This window comes from Perca flavescens, chromosome 17, assembly GCF_004354835.1.
Source record: "Perca flavescens isolate YP-PL-M2 chromosome 17, PFLA_1.0, whole genome shotgun sequence".
NCBI classification, from domain to species: domain Eukaryota; kingdom Metazoa; phylum Chordata; class Actinopteri; order Perciformes; family Percidae; genus Perca; species Perca flavescens.
The window spans coordinates 31762265-31777713 of record NC_041347.1 but is presented as its reverse complement, the minus strand read 5'-3'; the positions used below and the strand labels follow the sequence as shown (position 1 = coordinate 31777713).

The window sequence follows — 15449 nt, the reverse complement described above, 5'->3', positions numbered from 1 at the left end:
CCCGTGCACAAACTGCAGCCGGAGGCCCTGGTCTGGTCCTCTCTGTCTCTTCAGAGATCCCACCTGCTGTTTCTTCTCTCTGCTCTGCTGCTGCAACTGAGGCAGGTCCTCCTTATACACCTGTGTAACACACACACACACACACACACACACATTAATCCCACAACTCTAAAAGTCAACATGAAACTGATTACATTTACATGCACATAATATTCCTTTTTCATTTTTTTTGTCTATAAGCTTTTTTAATGGATATTTACTCATGTGCTCTAGCTTTTCCAACGTTTTAGACACAGATATGGAGATAATAATGGTCCAAAATTATGTGTAAGTTAGGGCTGCACAATATATCGTTTCTTCATCGGCATCTCGATATCAACCGGCGCAAAGTACACACCGCAAAAGGCTGTGACATATTGTGGAAGTTAATAATAAAAGAAATAAATCATCAGTAGAAAACTGTCATTTTTTTTTAGTGCTGCCTTTTATATTCAATATGTTTAATTTGGAGACGATTTCCTTTTATATGTTTTAAATTCAAGAACAAGTTTGAACTGAGAACACTTTAATGTCTGTTTAGGTATCACGAGCAGGAATGCACCGAACCCAGGATTCAGCTTCAGATTTGGCTGAATTTTTCGGCTTTTTGACGGGGTTTGGTAGAATTCTTTCCCAGCGAACCAAACCCTACGCTTGCACTCGGCGCGCTACGCTGGTCGCCGTTGGTTACGGGAAGGTGTTTACGTCGGTGGAGCGTTCAATGCAGTAGTCTGTGAGAAAGTGGACATGGAACTGGTGAGCAGAAAAAGTTGTTTGGCAGTACTTTCAGTCAAAAGAAGGCCATTCAAGACCAGCTACATGTTCAATCTGTTCAATGCTGATTGGTCCGGTGGTGGCGAGGACCCTAAACTATACACAACATGGCCGCTGTTACAACATCTGGTCTGAAACATCTGGAAGAATACGAGTTGTGCACGAAGGAATCTCCAGACAGCAGCCAGAATGCAGCAACTTCAGGTACAGCAAAGGAAGGACAGTCCCTGTTGACTTCATTCATGTGTTTACTGGGTTCATGGACTGAGGATGGGGGGAGGAGTCAGCACAAACTGAACCAGAGGATTCGGTATTCGGCTGAACGCAAAAAATCTGGATTCGGTGCATCCCTAATTGAAAACCTTAGATTTTCTTAAAGGGGGAGCCCTAAAAGCCCCTGCCAAATATGCAGAACTAACGCTTCCCCAAACCTAGGGAAAACAGTGCTCCTGAAGCTGGACACAGTCTGCAGTGTGTTGGCCCTCAGCACAGACTACGCCCGCTCAATTTTCATGCAAATGACCGAGTTGAGTGGGGGCTGGCAGATTTCAGCCGTCTGCGACGTTCCCAGGGAGAGACTTCTGCTCCCGGGAGGAACTGGGACTGGCAGCGCTCCACTTTCACGCTGCTTTCCATTTTGCAAAACTGCATATTTTTTCTGGAGCGTCATGGTGGATTGGTGCTGCCAGTTACAGACCATTTCACTGACTCCCTGTTCTCTCCACGACTTTTCTCTTCACTGTATAAACATCTAAAAGTAAAACTATTAAAATATGATATAAAACATTTTCTTCTTCCTCCTGAGAAGAGGGAAGAACCATCTTGAACCGTCTTGGATCAACATGGTTCAGATTACGGAGCCTCTTTGTCTTTATTTTATTAACCCCGGTCATTAGCACGCATTAGCTCCGAAGGCTAACTTGGCTTGTTTACTATTAGGGCTCCTATCTTGCACCAGGCACAGCGCAAAGCCCGACGCAAGTGTCTTTGCTAGTTTAAGACCGATGCAGTTGTTGTAAATAACAAATGCACCTGCGCCCATCTGTGGCCCATGGACGTGCTGGTCTTACAGGGAGGTGTGTTCAGGTGCATTCTGGACGTGCTGGTCTTACAGGGAGGTGTGTTCAGGTGCATTCTGGGCGTGCTGGTCTTACAGGGAGGTGTGTTCAGGTGCATTCTGGACGTGCTGGTCTTACAGGGAGGTGTGTTCAGGTGCATTCTGGACATGCTGGTCTTACAGGGAGGTGTGTTCAGGTGCATTCTGGACGTGCTGGTCTTACAGGGAGGTGTGTTCAGGTGCATTCTGGGCGTGCTGGTCTTACAGGGAGGTGTGTTCAGGTGCATTCTGGACGTGCTGGTCTTACAGGGAGGTGTGTTCAGGTGCATTCTGGGCGTGCTGGTCTTACAGGGAGGTGTGTTCAGGTGCATTCTGGGCGTGCTGGTCTTACAGGGAGGTGTGTTCAGGTGCATTCTGGGTGTGCTGGTCTTACAGGGAGGTGTGTTCAGGTGCATTCTGGGCGTGCTGGTCTTACAGGGAGGTGTGTTCAGGTGCATTCTGGGAGTATTGCTATCTTGAGGCAGCGGGAAGTGATCGCGCCAACAACAACCTGGTTTAAAGTCAATAACGCAGCATTTCATTGTTATTTTAACAGAGCATTAGTAAAATGCTCCTAGGCTCGTGCACAGCACCGTGCACACTATGCTTGTTACACACACAGGGACGCACAGCAGCACACACACACACACACACACACACACGCAGAACATTACAAATAAAAATATTAGGGTGCAAATCCTCCATCATAACAGCAATGCTCCAAGTTCCAAACGCGCCTGGCTTTTAAAGGGAATGGGAATAGCAAAAGTGGATTTGGACACGCCCTAAACACACCTGCACCAGGCGCTCCACGCCATGGGCTCAGATCGTTAAAATAGATTAAATTAGGGTCCTTATTGTGTGAACGTCTTTGTCACCCTGAATGTCCCACCAAACCCCTTGAAAATATCTGGTAGTTTAATAAAACATTGCTTGATAGTCTCTATGAAAAAAGCAATGAAAAGTAGAATATTCGTGTTGAAAATCTAAGTCGGTCCGAAATTGACTACGATTATCGTCTGGGGACCATGAAAGTCTTTGCAACATTTCATAGCAATCCATCGAATAGTACAGTATTTGGATGGCAAGGACGAAAAAAGAGATGGAGGAAACTGAAGAGAGAGAAGAAAGAAAATAGGCAAAAAGAGAAGGCAGGCAGGCAGGCCAAGGATAAGGGAATATAATAATAATATTAATAATAATAATCCATGTTTTTCTGCTCTTTCCATTTAACACACACAGATACACAGACACACACACACACACACGCACATACACACAGACAGACACACACACAGAAACAGAGACACACACACACAGAAACAGAGACGCACACACACATACACACAGACACACACTCTCACAAACAGAGACACACACACACACACACAGACACACACACACACACACACTTTGAGCTTTATCTCGAAGCAGCACATTGTTGCAGCCCTGGTGGCGGCTGGTGTTAAAGATAAGAGCAGAGCCCAGCTGTGCTGCAGCAGACGGGAATAAGAACGAGGAGATGATTCAGAGAGCCTCCATTAAAATCGATCTAGAGCTTGGGAGGGCTCGGTGCCACTGGTGGAGAAGGAAAAGTAAAAGTACTAACTCCACCCTGTAAAGATACTCCGTTACGGGCGCCTGGGAAAGGGAAATACACGTACATGTAGCGAAATTCATTCTCTGCATTTAACCCATCCCCCCAAGGGAGCAGTGGGCAGCCAATCACAGCACCCGGGGGACCAGCTCCAGATCTGAGCCAGGGCCTTGCTCAAGGGCACTCACTGGAGAACCTAGTACATGTTTTGTTTTTTTAATGGTGGGGGAAACTGGAGGACCCAAAGGAAACCCACGCAAACATGGGGAGAACATACAAACTCCACACAGAAAGGCCCGGATTTGGACCCAGAACCTTCTTGCTGTGAGGCCACAGTGATAACAGTTGGGCCACCATGCTGCCACGTAAAGAAGGGGCAGCTGCAGGTTTGACTCCGACCTGCGGCCATTTGCTGCATATCATTCCCCCCTCTCTCTCCTTTCATGTCTTCAGATGTTCTCTAAAAAATTAAGGCCTAAAATGCCCCAAAAATTATCTTTAAAAAGATACTTTGTTACAAAATGTACCTAAAGTATTAAATGCAGATAAAACCTCCCATTTTAGAAACTAGAAACGAAAAAAGGGTCGAAAACGTGCCCAAAAAAAGTAGAAAAAAAAACACAATCAAACACGTTGAATGGTCTCATCATCATCAGCTGGACTTGTAGTCTGTTTTGTTGTTGGCTAGTTTACTTTAGAATCAAACATCAGATTTTAGAAACTATATGTAACTAGTAACTAAAGTAACTAGTAACTAAAGCTGGAACAGATGAATGTAGCGGAGTAACTAAAGTAACTAGTAACTAAAGCTGGAACAGATGAATGTAGCGGAGTAACTAAAGTAACTAGTAACTAAAGCTGGAACAGATGAATGTAGAGGAGTAACTAAAGTAACTAGTAACTAAAGCTGGAACAGATGAATGTAGCGGAGTAACTAAAGTAACTAGTAACTAAAGCTATAACAGACGAATGTAGCGGAGTAACTAAAGTAACTAGTAACTAAAGCTGGAACAGATGAATGTAGCGGAGTAACTAAAGTAACTAGTAACTAAAGCTGTAACAGATGAATGTAGCGGAGTAACTAAAGTAACTAGTAACTAAAGCTGTAACAGATGAATGTAGCGGAGTAACTAAAGTAACTAGTAACTAAAGCTGGAACAGATATATACAATATTTGTTTGTGTCTCTGTGTGTCTCTGTGTTCGTGCATGCGTGCATGTGTGTGTGTGTGTGTGTGTGTGTGTGTGGAGTGTTTGTGTGTATGTATCTCTGTGTCTGTGTTTGTGTGTGTTTGTCTCTGTGTGTCTGTGTGTGTGAGTGTGTGTGTGTTTGCGTGCATGGGTGTGTGCATGTGTGCGTGCATGAGTGTGTGTGTGTGTGTCTCTCTGTGCGTGTATGTGTATGTGTGTTTGTGTGTGTATGTCTCTGTGTCTCTCTGTGTATGTGTATGTGTGTTTGTGTGTGTATGTCTCTGTGTCTCTCTGTGTGTGTGTATGTGTGTTTGTTTGTGTGCATGTGTGCGTGTATGTGTGTGTGTGTGTGTGTGTGTGTGTGTGTGTGTGTGTGTGTGTGTGAGTGTTTGGTAGAGCTAGTGAGAGATTAACAGTGATTAGCTTCGGTGCGAGGACTCTAGAGAGGTATACCTCAACACTTGAGTGCAGTATTGGAGTAAATATACTTAGTTACATTCCAGCTGGGCGGGGCCTGGCTCTGGGAGACCACCTGACCTACCTGTCTGTCGTAGTAGATCTGTGTTTCCTGCTCGATGTCTGAGTCGAGCTCGGGGACATCCGATACGTCGCTGTCCGACTCCTCGCTGTTGGAGTCCCCGTGACTGTCTGCAGAGGACACACATGTTCTGCTCAGCTCACTTATCTAAACCATTTCATTTAGTGACACAGGGGTAGGGCTGGGTATCGTTCAAAATCTTTCCATCCGGTGCCAATTTCGATACCTCAGTTTCGATGCCGGTAACTAACCATACTTTTTTCAATACCATATGTTTTAAAATCCATTTCAACATCAACAAAAATACATTAAACACAAAGCTTTTCTTTTCCACCTTAATTGTGAAAACTGCTCACTCAGAGTAACATTAATAAAAGTGCCTTTAACTTGAAGCTTGAAACTTGAAGACTCTCTGTTACTTCAACAAAACTGCAGACAGTTTACTCCGTCCACACCTCTCCGTGTGTGTGTGTGTGTGTGTGTGTGTGTGTGTGTGTGTGTGTGTGTGTGTGTGTGTGTGTGTGTTGTGTGTGTGTGTGTGTGTGTGTAGGAGCTCGTTCTGTGTCAATATGCAGAGAGGACAGATAAGCTTGAAAAAAGCTTCTGGGGGGTGTTTGGCTCGAGGTCATGGTGCAAAGGACCCTAGGATGAAATTACTCCGAACCATCACTTTAACTGCTTCCAGGACATGAACACCTGTTTCCTGGGTGAAAGTCTTGTGTTTTCTCCTTAGCTTCTTCCAGGACATGAACACCTGTTTCCTGGGTGAAAGTCTTGTGTTTTCTCCTAAACTTCTTCAGGACATGAACACCTGTCTCCTGGGTGAAAGTCTTGTGTTTTCTCCTTAACTTCTTCAGGACATGAACACCTGTCTCCTGGGTGAAAGTCTTGTGTTTTCTCCTTAACTTCTTCAGGACACGAACACCTGTTTCCTGGGTGAAAGTCTTGTGTTTTCTCCTTAACTTCTTACAGGACATGAACACCTGTTTCCTGGGTGAAAGTCTTGTGTTTTCTCCTTAACTTCTTCAGGACACGAACACCTGTTTCCTGGGTGAAAGTCTTGTGTTTTCTCCTTAACTTCTTACAGGACATGAACACCTGTTTCCTGGGTGAAAGTCTTGTGTTTTCTCCTTAACTTCTTCGGGACATGAACACCTGTTTCCTGGGTGAAAGTCTTGTGTTTTCTCCTTAACTTCTTCAGGACATGAACACCTGTTTCCTGGGTGAAAGTCTTGTGTTTTCTCCTTAACTTCTTCAGGACATGAACACCTGTTTCCTGGGTGAAAGTCTTGTGTTTTCTCCTTAGCTTCTTCCAGGACATGAACACCTGTTTCCTGGGTGAAAGTCTTGTGTTTTCTCCTTAACGTCTTCAGGACATGAACACCTGTTTCCTGGGTGAAAGTCTTGTGTTTTCTCCTTAACGTCTTCAGGACATAAACACCTGTCTCCTGGGTGAAAGTCTTGTGTTTTCTCCTTAACTTCTTCAGGACATGAACACCTGTCTCCTGGGTGAAAGTCTTGTGTTTTCTCCTTAACTTCTTCAGGACACGAACACCTGTTTCCTGGGTGAAAGTCTTGTGTTTTCTCCTTAACTTCTTACAGGACATGAACACCTGTTTCCTGGGTGAAAGTCTTGTGTTTTCTCCTTAACTTCTTCAGGACACGAACACCTGTTTCCTGGGTGAAAGTCTTGTGTTTTCTCCTTAACTTCTTACAGGACATGAACACCTGTTTCCTGGGTGAAAGTCTTGTGTTTTCTCCTTAACTTCTTGGGACATGAACACCTGTTTCCTGGGTGAAAGTCTTGTGTTTTCTCCTTAACTTCTTCAGGACATGAACACCTGTTTCCTGGGTGAAAGTCTTGTGTTTTCTCCTTAGCTTCTTCAGGACATGAACACCTGTTTCCTGGGTGAAAGTCTTGTGTTTTCTCCTTAGCTTCTTCCAGGACATGAACACCTGTTTCCTGGGTGAAAGTCTTGTGTTTTCTCCTTAACTTCTTCAGGACATGAACACCTGATTCCTGGGTGAAAGTCTTGTGTTTTCTCCTTAACTTCTTCCAGGACATGAACACCTGTTTCCTGGTTGAAAGTCTTGTGTTTTCTCCTTAGCTTCTTCCAGGACATGAACACCTGTTTCCTGGGTGAAAGTCTTGTGTTTTCTCCTTAACTTCTTCCAGGACATGAACACCTGTTTCCTGGGTGAAAGTCTTGTGTTTTCTCCTTAACTTCTTCAGGACATGAACACCTGTTTCCTGGGTGAAAGTCTTGTGTTTTCTCCTTAACTTCTTCAGGACACGAACACCTGTTTCCTGGGTGAAAGTCTTGTGTTTTCTCCTAAACTTTTTCAGGACATGAACACCTGTTTCCTGGGTGAAAGTCTTGTGTTTTCTCCTTAACTTCTTCAGGACATGAACACTTGATTCCTGGGTGAAAGTCTTGTGTTTTCTCCTTAACTTCTTCAGGACATGAACACCTGATTCCTGGGTGAAAGTCTTGTGTTTTCTCCTTAACTTCTTCAGGACATGAACACTTGATTCCTGGGTGAAAGTCTTGTGTTTTCTCCTTAACTTCTTCAGGACATGAACACCTGTTTCCTGGGTGAAAGTCTTGTGTTTTCTCCTTAACTTCTTCAGGACATGAACTTTTCTCTCCCCTCTTTAAAGTCCTGTGTTTTAGGAGCCAAACATCCCCCCCGACCTCCTCCCTATGAGGACCTTCACGCTCTTGTACAGCAGCAGTCAATGTGCTGCTGACAGTAATAAATACGTGGAATACATACCAATTACACAACTTTACTTTACATAGCTACAGTATATGTACGAATGGTTCCTGAGAACAGCCTGAAAGCCTGCACAATCCACTCTGGATCCCCACCTTGTATGTTGGTATCCGATCCTCCGTTCAAGACCGACTCCGGCAGAAACCTCCACTGGAAGAGAGCGTGGTCGGCCCCACCGGTGGTCAGTACCCACTGCAGGTCATGTGACCAGCGCACGTTGGTGACATGGGCCGAGTGACCGATGTACTTCTTGAATTTTGCTCCTTGGAAAGAAAAGAGCGAGCAGTCAGAATCACTGGCTCCTCAGCTCCAAAAAGTCACACATTACTACCTCTGTTTTGCATATTTGATTTGTTAAGTTCTTAAAGGACAATTCCGCGCAAAATGAACCTAGGAGTTAATATAACATATGTGTGCAGAGTCGACCGTTCTCTGGGACATGTTGTCATGCTAATCGAATGTGTCTCTAGCTTGAAACAAGCTAGCACAAACCGCTAATTAGCTTATAACGCTAGTCTTCGGGGCATGGGTAGAGTAAAGTGAAATCGCTATTTCTACACCACTAATAAGGCTCAAAATAGCACCACACTTCCACGGTAGCATAATGAGGGTCCCTACATGTCAACAGAAGCCGTGTTTGAGCGATGTTACTGGTTACTGGTTGCACGGCATTCGTCGTTCGACTGCTCGTGACTGTTTTCCCAAGATGGCGCCTGCCTGTATACTGTCTTTCTAATCTATCTTTTTAATAAACTGTCTGTACACTTACAAAGTTCTCAATGCTTCGGTTTACATGTAGGGACCCTCATTATGCTACCGTGGAAGTGTGGTGATATTTTGAGCCTTGTTAGTGGTTTAGAAATAGAGATTTCTTTTTACTCTACACTCTGCCCTGAATACTAGCGTTATAGGCTAATCAGCGGTTTGCGCTAGCTTGTTTCAAGCTAGAGACACATTTGATTAGCATGAAAACATGTCCCAGAGAACGGTCGACTCGGTACACATATGTTATTAACCCCTACGTTCATTATATGCTGAGATTGTCCTTTAAACATTTTTTTTAAATGCTATGAAATTGAATAAAATGGGGTTTTCAATTTTTGGGCAATTTGGTTTAAAGAATCCCACATTTCTGAAATAAAAACAACTCAAATAACGGGTCAAATTTGACATGAGGACAACCGGAAAGTTATTGTGTCGTATATGTAACACCGTAAATGTTTTTTTACACGTGCTAAATGACGACTCACATTTAAAAAACGTATGAAAGAGGCAGAGACAGACAAAAAGGTAGAGACCTTTCCTCAGACTGGGGAAGCGGAAGAGCTTAACGAGGCCGAGGTCGTCCCCGGTGACCAGCACAGCAGCAGCGTGGTTTGCGTCCACGGCGTTGATCTCGGTCAGACGGGAGTATTTAGGCCAGATGCCCACCACCTCTGAGCCCAGCACGCCACTCCAGGACGCCCAGCACTGACCTTTAGTCTCCTCCTTACAAACCGGCTTCCCCACTGCAGGACATGGACAGAGAGAGAGAAGACAGTGTGTGTGTGTGTGTGTGTGTGTGTGTGTGTGTGTGTGTGTGTGTGTGTGTGTGTGTGTGTGTGTGTGTGTGTGTGTGTGTGTGTGTGTGTGTGTGTGTGTGTGTGTGTGTGTGTGTGTGTGTGTGTGTGTGTGTGTGTGTGGGTGTGTGTGTGTGTGTGTGTGTGTGTTTTGTTAAAGTTGTGATCTGTAAGATTTTCATCTTGTTAATTGTTAAGTTCCTATCTATTGAAAAGGGAGTTAAAACAATGGTGGTGCTCATACGTTGTTCATATTGCATAGCCATATTTATTCTGCTCTTATAAGGTAACTGCTAATACACTGCACATATTTCTATTACATTTGTATTACTCAAAACCACCTTCTGTAAACCAACTGTATACTACTGTACTGCACTATTTTTCTTTTCTTGTCTATACTTTTATATCACATTGTACTTTTCTGCTTTGTTTGCACTGCTGGTTGGACTCAAACTGCATTTCGTTGTCTTTGTACTTGTACTCTGCACAATGACAATAAAGTTGAATCTATCTAGATGACCCAGTGATGAAAGGGCTTGTATAACATGATCTAACTGTCTGGGGTGACTTTCCCGCCCTAAATTCAAATGCAGCACACAGTTAAGGCCAATTTGTGCTTTTGCATTAAACCAACACCGTTGCCAGCCGTGGCTTGGTAGCCCCCCCCCACACACACACACACACACACACACACACACAGAGACACACACACACACACAGACACACACACACACACACACACACACACACACACACACACACACACACACACACACACACACACACACACAGACAAACACACATACAGTGCGTTTTACTATCTTTGTGAGGACACGTCATTGACATAATGCATTCCCTAGCCCCTTACCCTAACCCTAACCATCACAACTAAATGCTTAACCTTAACCCTTACCCTAACCTTAACCATCACAACTAAATGCCTAACCTTAACCCTTACCCTAACCTTAACCATCACAACTAAATGCCTAACCTTAACCCTTACCCTAACCTTAACCATCACAACTAAATGCCTAACCTTAACCTTTACCCTCACCTTAACCATCACAACTAAATGCCTAACCTTAACCCTTACCCTCACCTTAACCATCACAACTAAATGCCTAACCTTAACCCTTACCCTAACCTTAACCATCACAACTAAATGCCTAACCTTAACCCTTACCCTAACCTTAACCATCACAACTAAATGCCTAACCTTAACCCTTACCCTAACCTTAAACATCACAACTTATACACACACAGAGACACACACACACAGAGACATACACACACACACCGGCCCTGCTATTCTCTTAAAGAGATCGCCACACACACCAACACACAGTATAAACGTGTGAAAGCTCCGCAGAACCATAAATCAGACTGGAGTGACTGTTCTTACGTCAGTCAGCAGGGGTTGGTTGGTCTACCACGCTGGAACCTGACTGAATATGACCGATAATAACAACTCTCACACAATAAATAACACATTGACTTCCAGTCCTGTAGCACATTTCCCAACACTTCATCTCTCTAGTCTGTAGATGCCTGCGATAACAAACAGCGAATTGGCACATTTTTATCAATAATAATCAGTTGTAACAGACAGAAGGGACAAAAAGGGAAATATGTGCATGGTGCAGATTTTAATCTTCCAGCTGCAGTGGAGTTTTTTTTCTTATAAAAAGGACAAAATTATGCAGGTCGTTGCCCTGTTACATACGGTAGAAAAAAATGCTTGATTTCTTAATATTTGAGACTTGATTGAGTGTGAAATAAGTGAAGAAAACTAGCTAAAAATCCTGTCAGACTCAGGGAGGTATATAAAGGAAGCCAGGGGAAAGTTTACTCAATACAAAGTAATACGCAGGTTTTATTTTTACATACACTCTGGGACTGTAAATTGGTAAACCCCTTTGGGGAAGAAGTTGTAGAACACAAAGGGAAAGGGCTAGGTTTTATTATACCCAAAACACAGAGGTTGTGCCTATTAGGGGACCAAGCAGAATTGTTAGAAGTTTCCAAATATGATTTTGCAGTAATAAAGGTTGGGGTTGTAACAGCCATCCGAGTGATCCTACGGGTGTGGAAAAATACCTCCCCCCCAGAATTTAAGATTATTTTCGGGGCTTTTTTCACTTTATTGGACAGAGACAGTGGATAGACAGGAAAGAGGGAGAAAGATGGGGGATGTCCCTCCCTGCTCTACCGTCACGCCCTCCCTCTTCACTTCCTCCTCTGCCCACCGTGCCCCCTCTGCCCCCTGCCACAGACTACGATTGCACCCCCCCAACACCACTCATACACTCTCATACACTCTGAACTCAGGGACTGCACATTTCACTTCCCCTGTTTATGTATTTATTGCACTACACCGCTCTACCTCACCTGTTTAAATATTTTAAATACTTTCTATTTATCCTATTTATTTTGGTCAAAAATACTCAAGTGCCTTGATTGTGAGTCTGATTGTTGATTGTTTATTTTATCATCATTATCAATTATCATGTTAAAGGTTAAAACTCAGCCTACATGGGGCGAACGCTCTTACTGGGTGAGCTAGAGGCCGCCCCTTCCCCCAACAGAATTTAAACAATGGCTGGATTATTGTGCCACAACAATGCTGTCAGTTCAGTTCTGATTGATTGACACTCAAATAGAAGTAAAAACTTGAATTGCAAAAAAAGAAATATTTGACTTTACGAGGCCGAACGACTGTAGGGACTCACTGGGCATTCGGTAGAAGAGGCGTTGTCCCGCTCCGTCGTTGCTCTGCAGGATTTTGCTGTCCAGAGACCAGTCCAGGTGTGTGATGAAGCTGACGGATTTACAGCATTCTCCGACCTGCAGGCAGACACATATGGGAAATAAACAATTATACAATAACTAGATTCAATGATAGTTTATATCGACGACGTTCCACTTCAGGGATTGCTCCAGTGCCGGTAACCTGACTCCTCCAGATGGATCACTTCGCATTAGCTCGGCATATCCATGTGGGAACTTTCCGTTGGAGAACTTTTGAGAAGGGGCGAAAATCCTGGTTAGCTGATTGGATAAACCATCTGTCTATCACCACCTATAGTTGGTGATAGACGGGCCAAATCAACCAATCACATCAAACTCTTGCTGAAACCAGTCGGGAGAAGAGCAAAAACATCTTTTCTTCCGAGAAAAGCCTCCAGTGCCGTTTTTTCCTCTTCTTTCAATGAAGGAATACTTTCTAATCTAATTTGGATAAAACTTGCTGCGATAGCTACGCTCATCTCATTTGTGGAAGCATCCACGTTGGTTAGACCGAACAGTTGCTTCTCGTTGCGTCACACATAAACCCGCCTCAAAACCAACGCTGATTGGTCGGTCGTTTGGCAAACGGCTATCCAAATGTTCTCTATCTCAAGATGCCAGACTGATCTTAGAGTAGAAAACTGGAGCTCGTGAGATCAAGATGGTCTCACCAGGCTCCAGTGCCAGTGGAAATTCCCCCAGATGTCCGTCCCCTTCCTCTGTCTCTGTGTTGGCGTTCTAACCTCTGGTGGATCTGTGAGGACTATGGTTAACTGCTCCTCAGATCTCTGCAGGGTAAATCCAGACAGCTAGCTAGACTATCTGTCTGTCTGTCTGTTTGTCTGTCTAACTGCTCCTCAGATCTCTGCAGGGTAAATCCAGACAGCTAGCTAGACTATCTGTCTGTCTGTCTGTTTGTCTGTCTAACTTCTCCTCAGATCTCTGCAGGGTAAATCCAGACAGCTAGCTAGACTATCTGTCTGTCTGTCTGTCTGTCTGTCTGTCTAACTGCTCCTCAGATCTCTGCAGGGTAAATCCAGACAGCTAGCTAGACTATCTGTCCAATCTGAGTTTTACTTTTGAACATACACATGTTCCACCAAAATAAATTCCTTCCTGAGACTATTTTTGGTTTATTTTTAAGGCACTGATGCTCCGTCCAGCGCTTAGCACCGCCCAAGATTGTGATTGGTTTAAAGAAATACCAATAAGCCAGAGCACGTTTTTCTCCTGTTTTCTCTTACATATCAAGCATGTCAATGAACTTAACATGTCTGGCTCTTGACATGATTCTCATTTTCCACTGTGGCCCTCAGTGAAGCTGAGTTTGACACCCCTGGTCTAGTGTAATATAGCTTAAATCAAATTAATATTTCGGATTTTCAAAATAAAAGCTTGCGTCTGGTCAGCTATGTTTTCGTACAGTGTTTTGGATGTTTTTGAACTAAACAGTACGGCGATCATGCTAATGAATAAAATAATTTTTCTCTGCAGATGTTTTAGTTACAACACGATTGAGCTAGCAAACAGTTTTGTGTTTATATGTGCGAACAGGATTTATTCAGTTTGGGAAATCCCACGGTCTCTAAGCTACAGCTCTGGCTGACTAACCAGGGAGGGACCCATCTGCTAGCGATAGGGGCCGAGACTGTGAGAGCTACATGGAGCTACATGGATAAATATGCACCAAACAAGCCACTTTGAAATTTTGCTCTTCTTGTGAATAAGAAGTTGGGTGACCCTCCACCGTAGACTAAAAGAAAATTAGATGACCCTCACATCAAAAAAGAATAAAAACATATGACCCTCCCCTATTTTCCTCCGGTGGTCCATTCCATAAATACCGAATGGTCCCTTATTGGAAACAAATCTGTGAATAAAACATATTGCAGTATTAAGAGGCATGAAAACATTTAGCCCATACACATATACATAAACAATTATGAGAGGGAGTTTCTAGTAGCCTAGAAATCTAGACACCCCCTAGCGGCAGCAAATGTAATTTGCAGCCAGGGTCAGTCTAGCAACTCTCTGTTGGCTTGCGAGCTGGAAAAACCAAATTATGATCAGGCCAATTACATCGTGTATAGAATCACTGGGCGGGGCTTAACATAAGGACGGCAGAGTTACGACGGTTCCGTGTGAATTCCCCGCTACTTGAAAACAAAGATGATGGCTGCTGCTGCTGCTGCTGGCGAACAGTGGTCTTTGGAATTGGCTTTGGCTGCAACTCTGGAAGACTTGGGAGTTAAGCACTCAAGTCATTCTTAAAAAAGCAAGATGTGTTCGGAGTTTTGCCTACAGGATACAGCAAAAGTTTAATCTATCAACCAGCGTTGCTCTGGTTGGCTATGAGTGCAGAGGGAATTTGAAACACAACCGTTTATCCCGCCCCTCGGATTGAGCCATGTTAATGGACCTTTGTCACAGCAGACATGGTGACTTGTCATAGTAGGAAAAGCACAGCTGAAACTGATAACCTTAACGATGGCTCAGTTCCATCAAGTGTCCCAGTAAGCTATTTCAGTGAGTCAGCATGCACAATACCAGGGTCTCTCCTAAGTGGAATGCAGCCATCAGTAATGGTTTAATACCAGGACCTCTCCTAAGTGGAATGCAGCCATCAGTAATGGTTTAATACCAGGGTCTCTCCTAAGTGGAATGCAGCCATCAGTAATGTTTTAATACCAGGGTCTCTCCTAAGTGGAATGCAGCCATCAGTAATGTTTTAATACCAGGGTCTCTCCTAAGTGGAATGCAGCCATCAGTAATGTTTTAATACCAGGACCTCTCCTAAGTGGAATGCAGCCATCAGTAATGGTTTAATACCAGGACCTCTCCTAAGTGGAATACAGCCATCAGTAATGGTTTTGAATACACCTGTGTGTTTCCTACTATGACATGTCAACATGTCATGTTGTATGTTTCTGTGTGAAAAAGGTCTATGGTGAGTTCCCAGACCCAACATCTGGATGTGGGTCTGGCTTGTCAGGCTAAGTTTCTTGGTAAATGAATCCAAGAAATTTCTTTTCTGTTTTTTGGGACCTTGGGGACGTAGGTTTAAATGTCTGTGTTGAGTGTTGAACCTGCA

At 43.9% G+C, this 15449-nt stretch overlaps 1 protein-coding gene across 1 annotated transcript in view; it reads right to left on the bottom strand.

Annotated features, from left to right (window-relative positions):
* The window catches only part of LOC114571786 (echinoderm microtubule-associated protein-like 6), a 181344-nt gene that overhangs the window by 56721 nt on the left and 109174 nt on the right, over positions 1 to 15449 (bottom strand). The window contains 5 exon segments of the mRNA XM_028602978.1: positions 2 to 120; positions 5238 to 5344; positions 8108 to 8275; positions 9311 to 9520; positions 12301 to 12415. Coding sequence (XP_028458779.1) covers positions 2 to 120; positions 5238 to 5344; positions 8108 to 8275; positions 9311 to 9520; positions 12301 to 12415 — 719 coding nt within the window.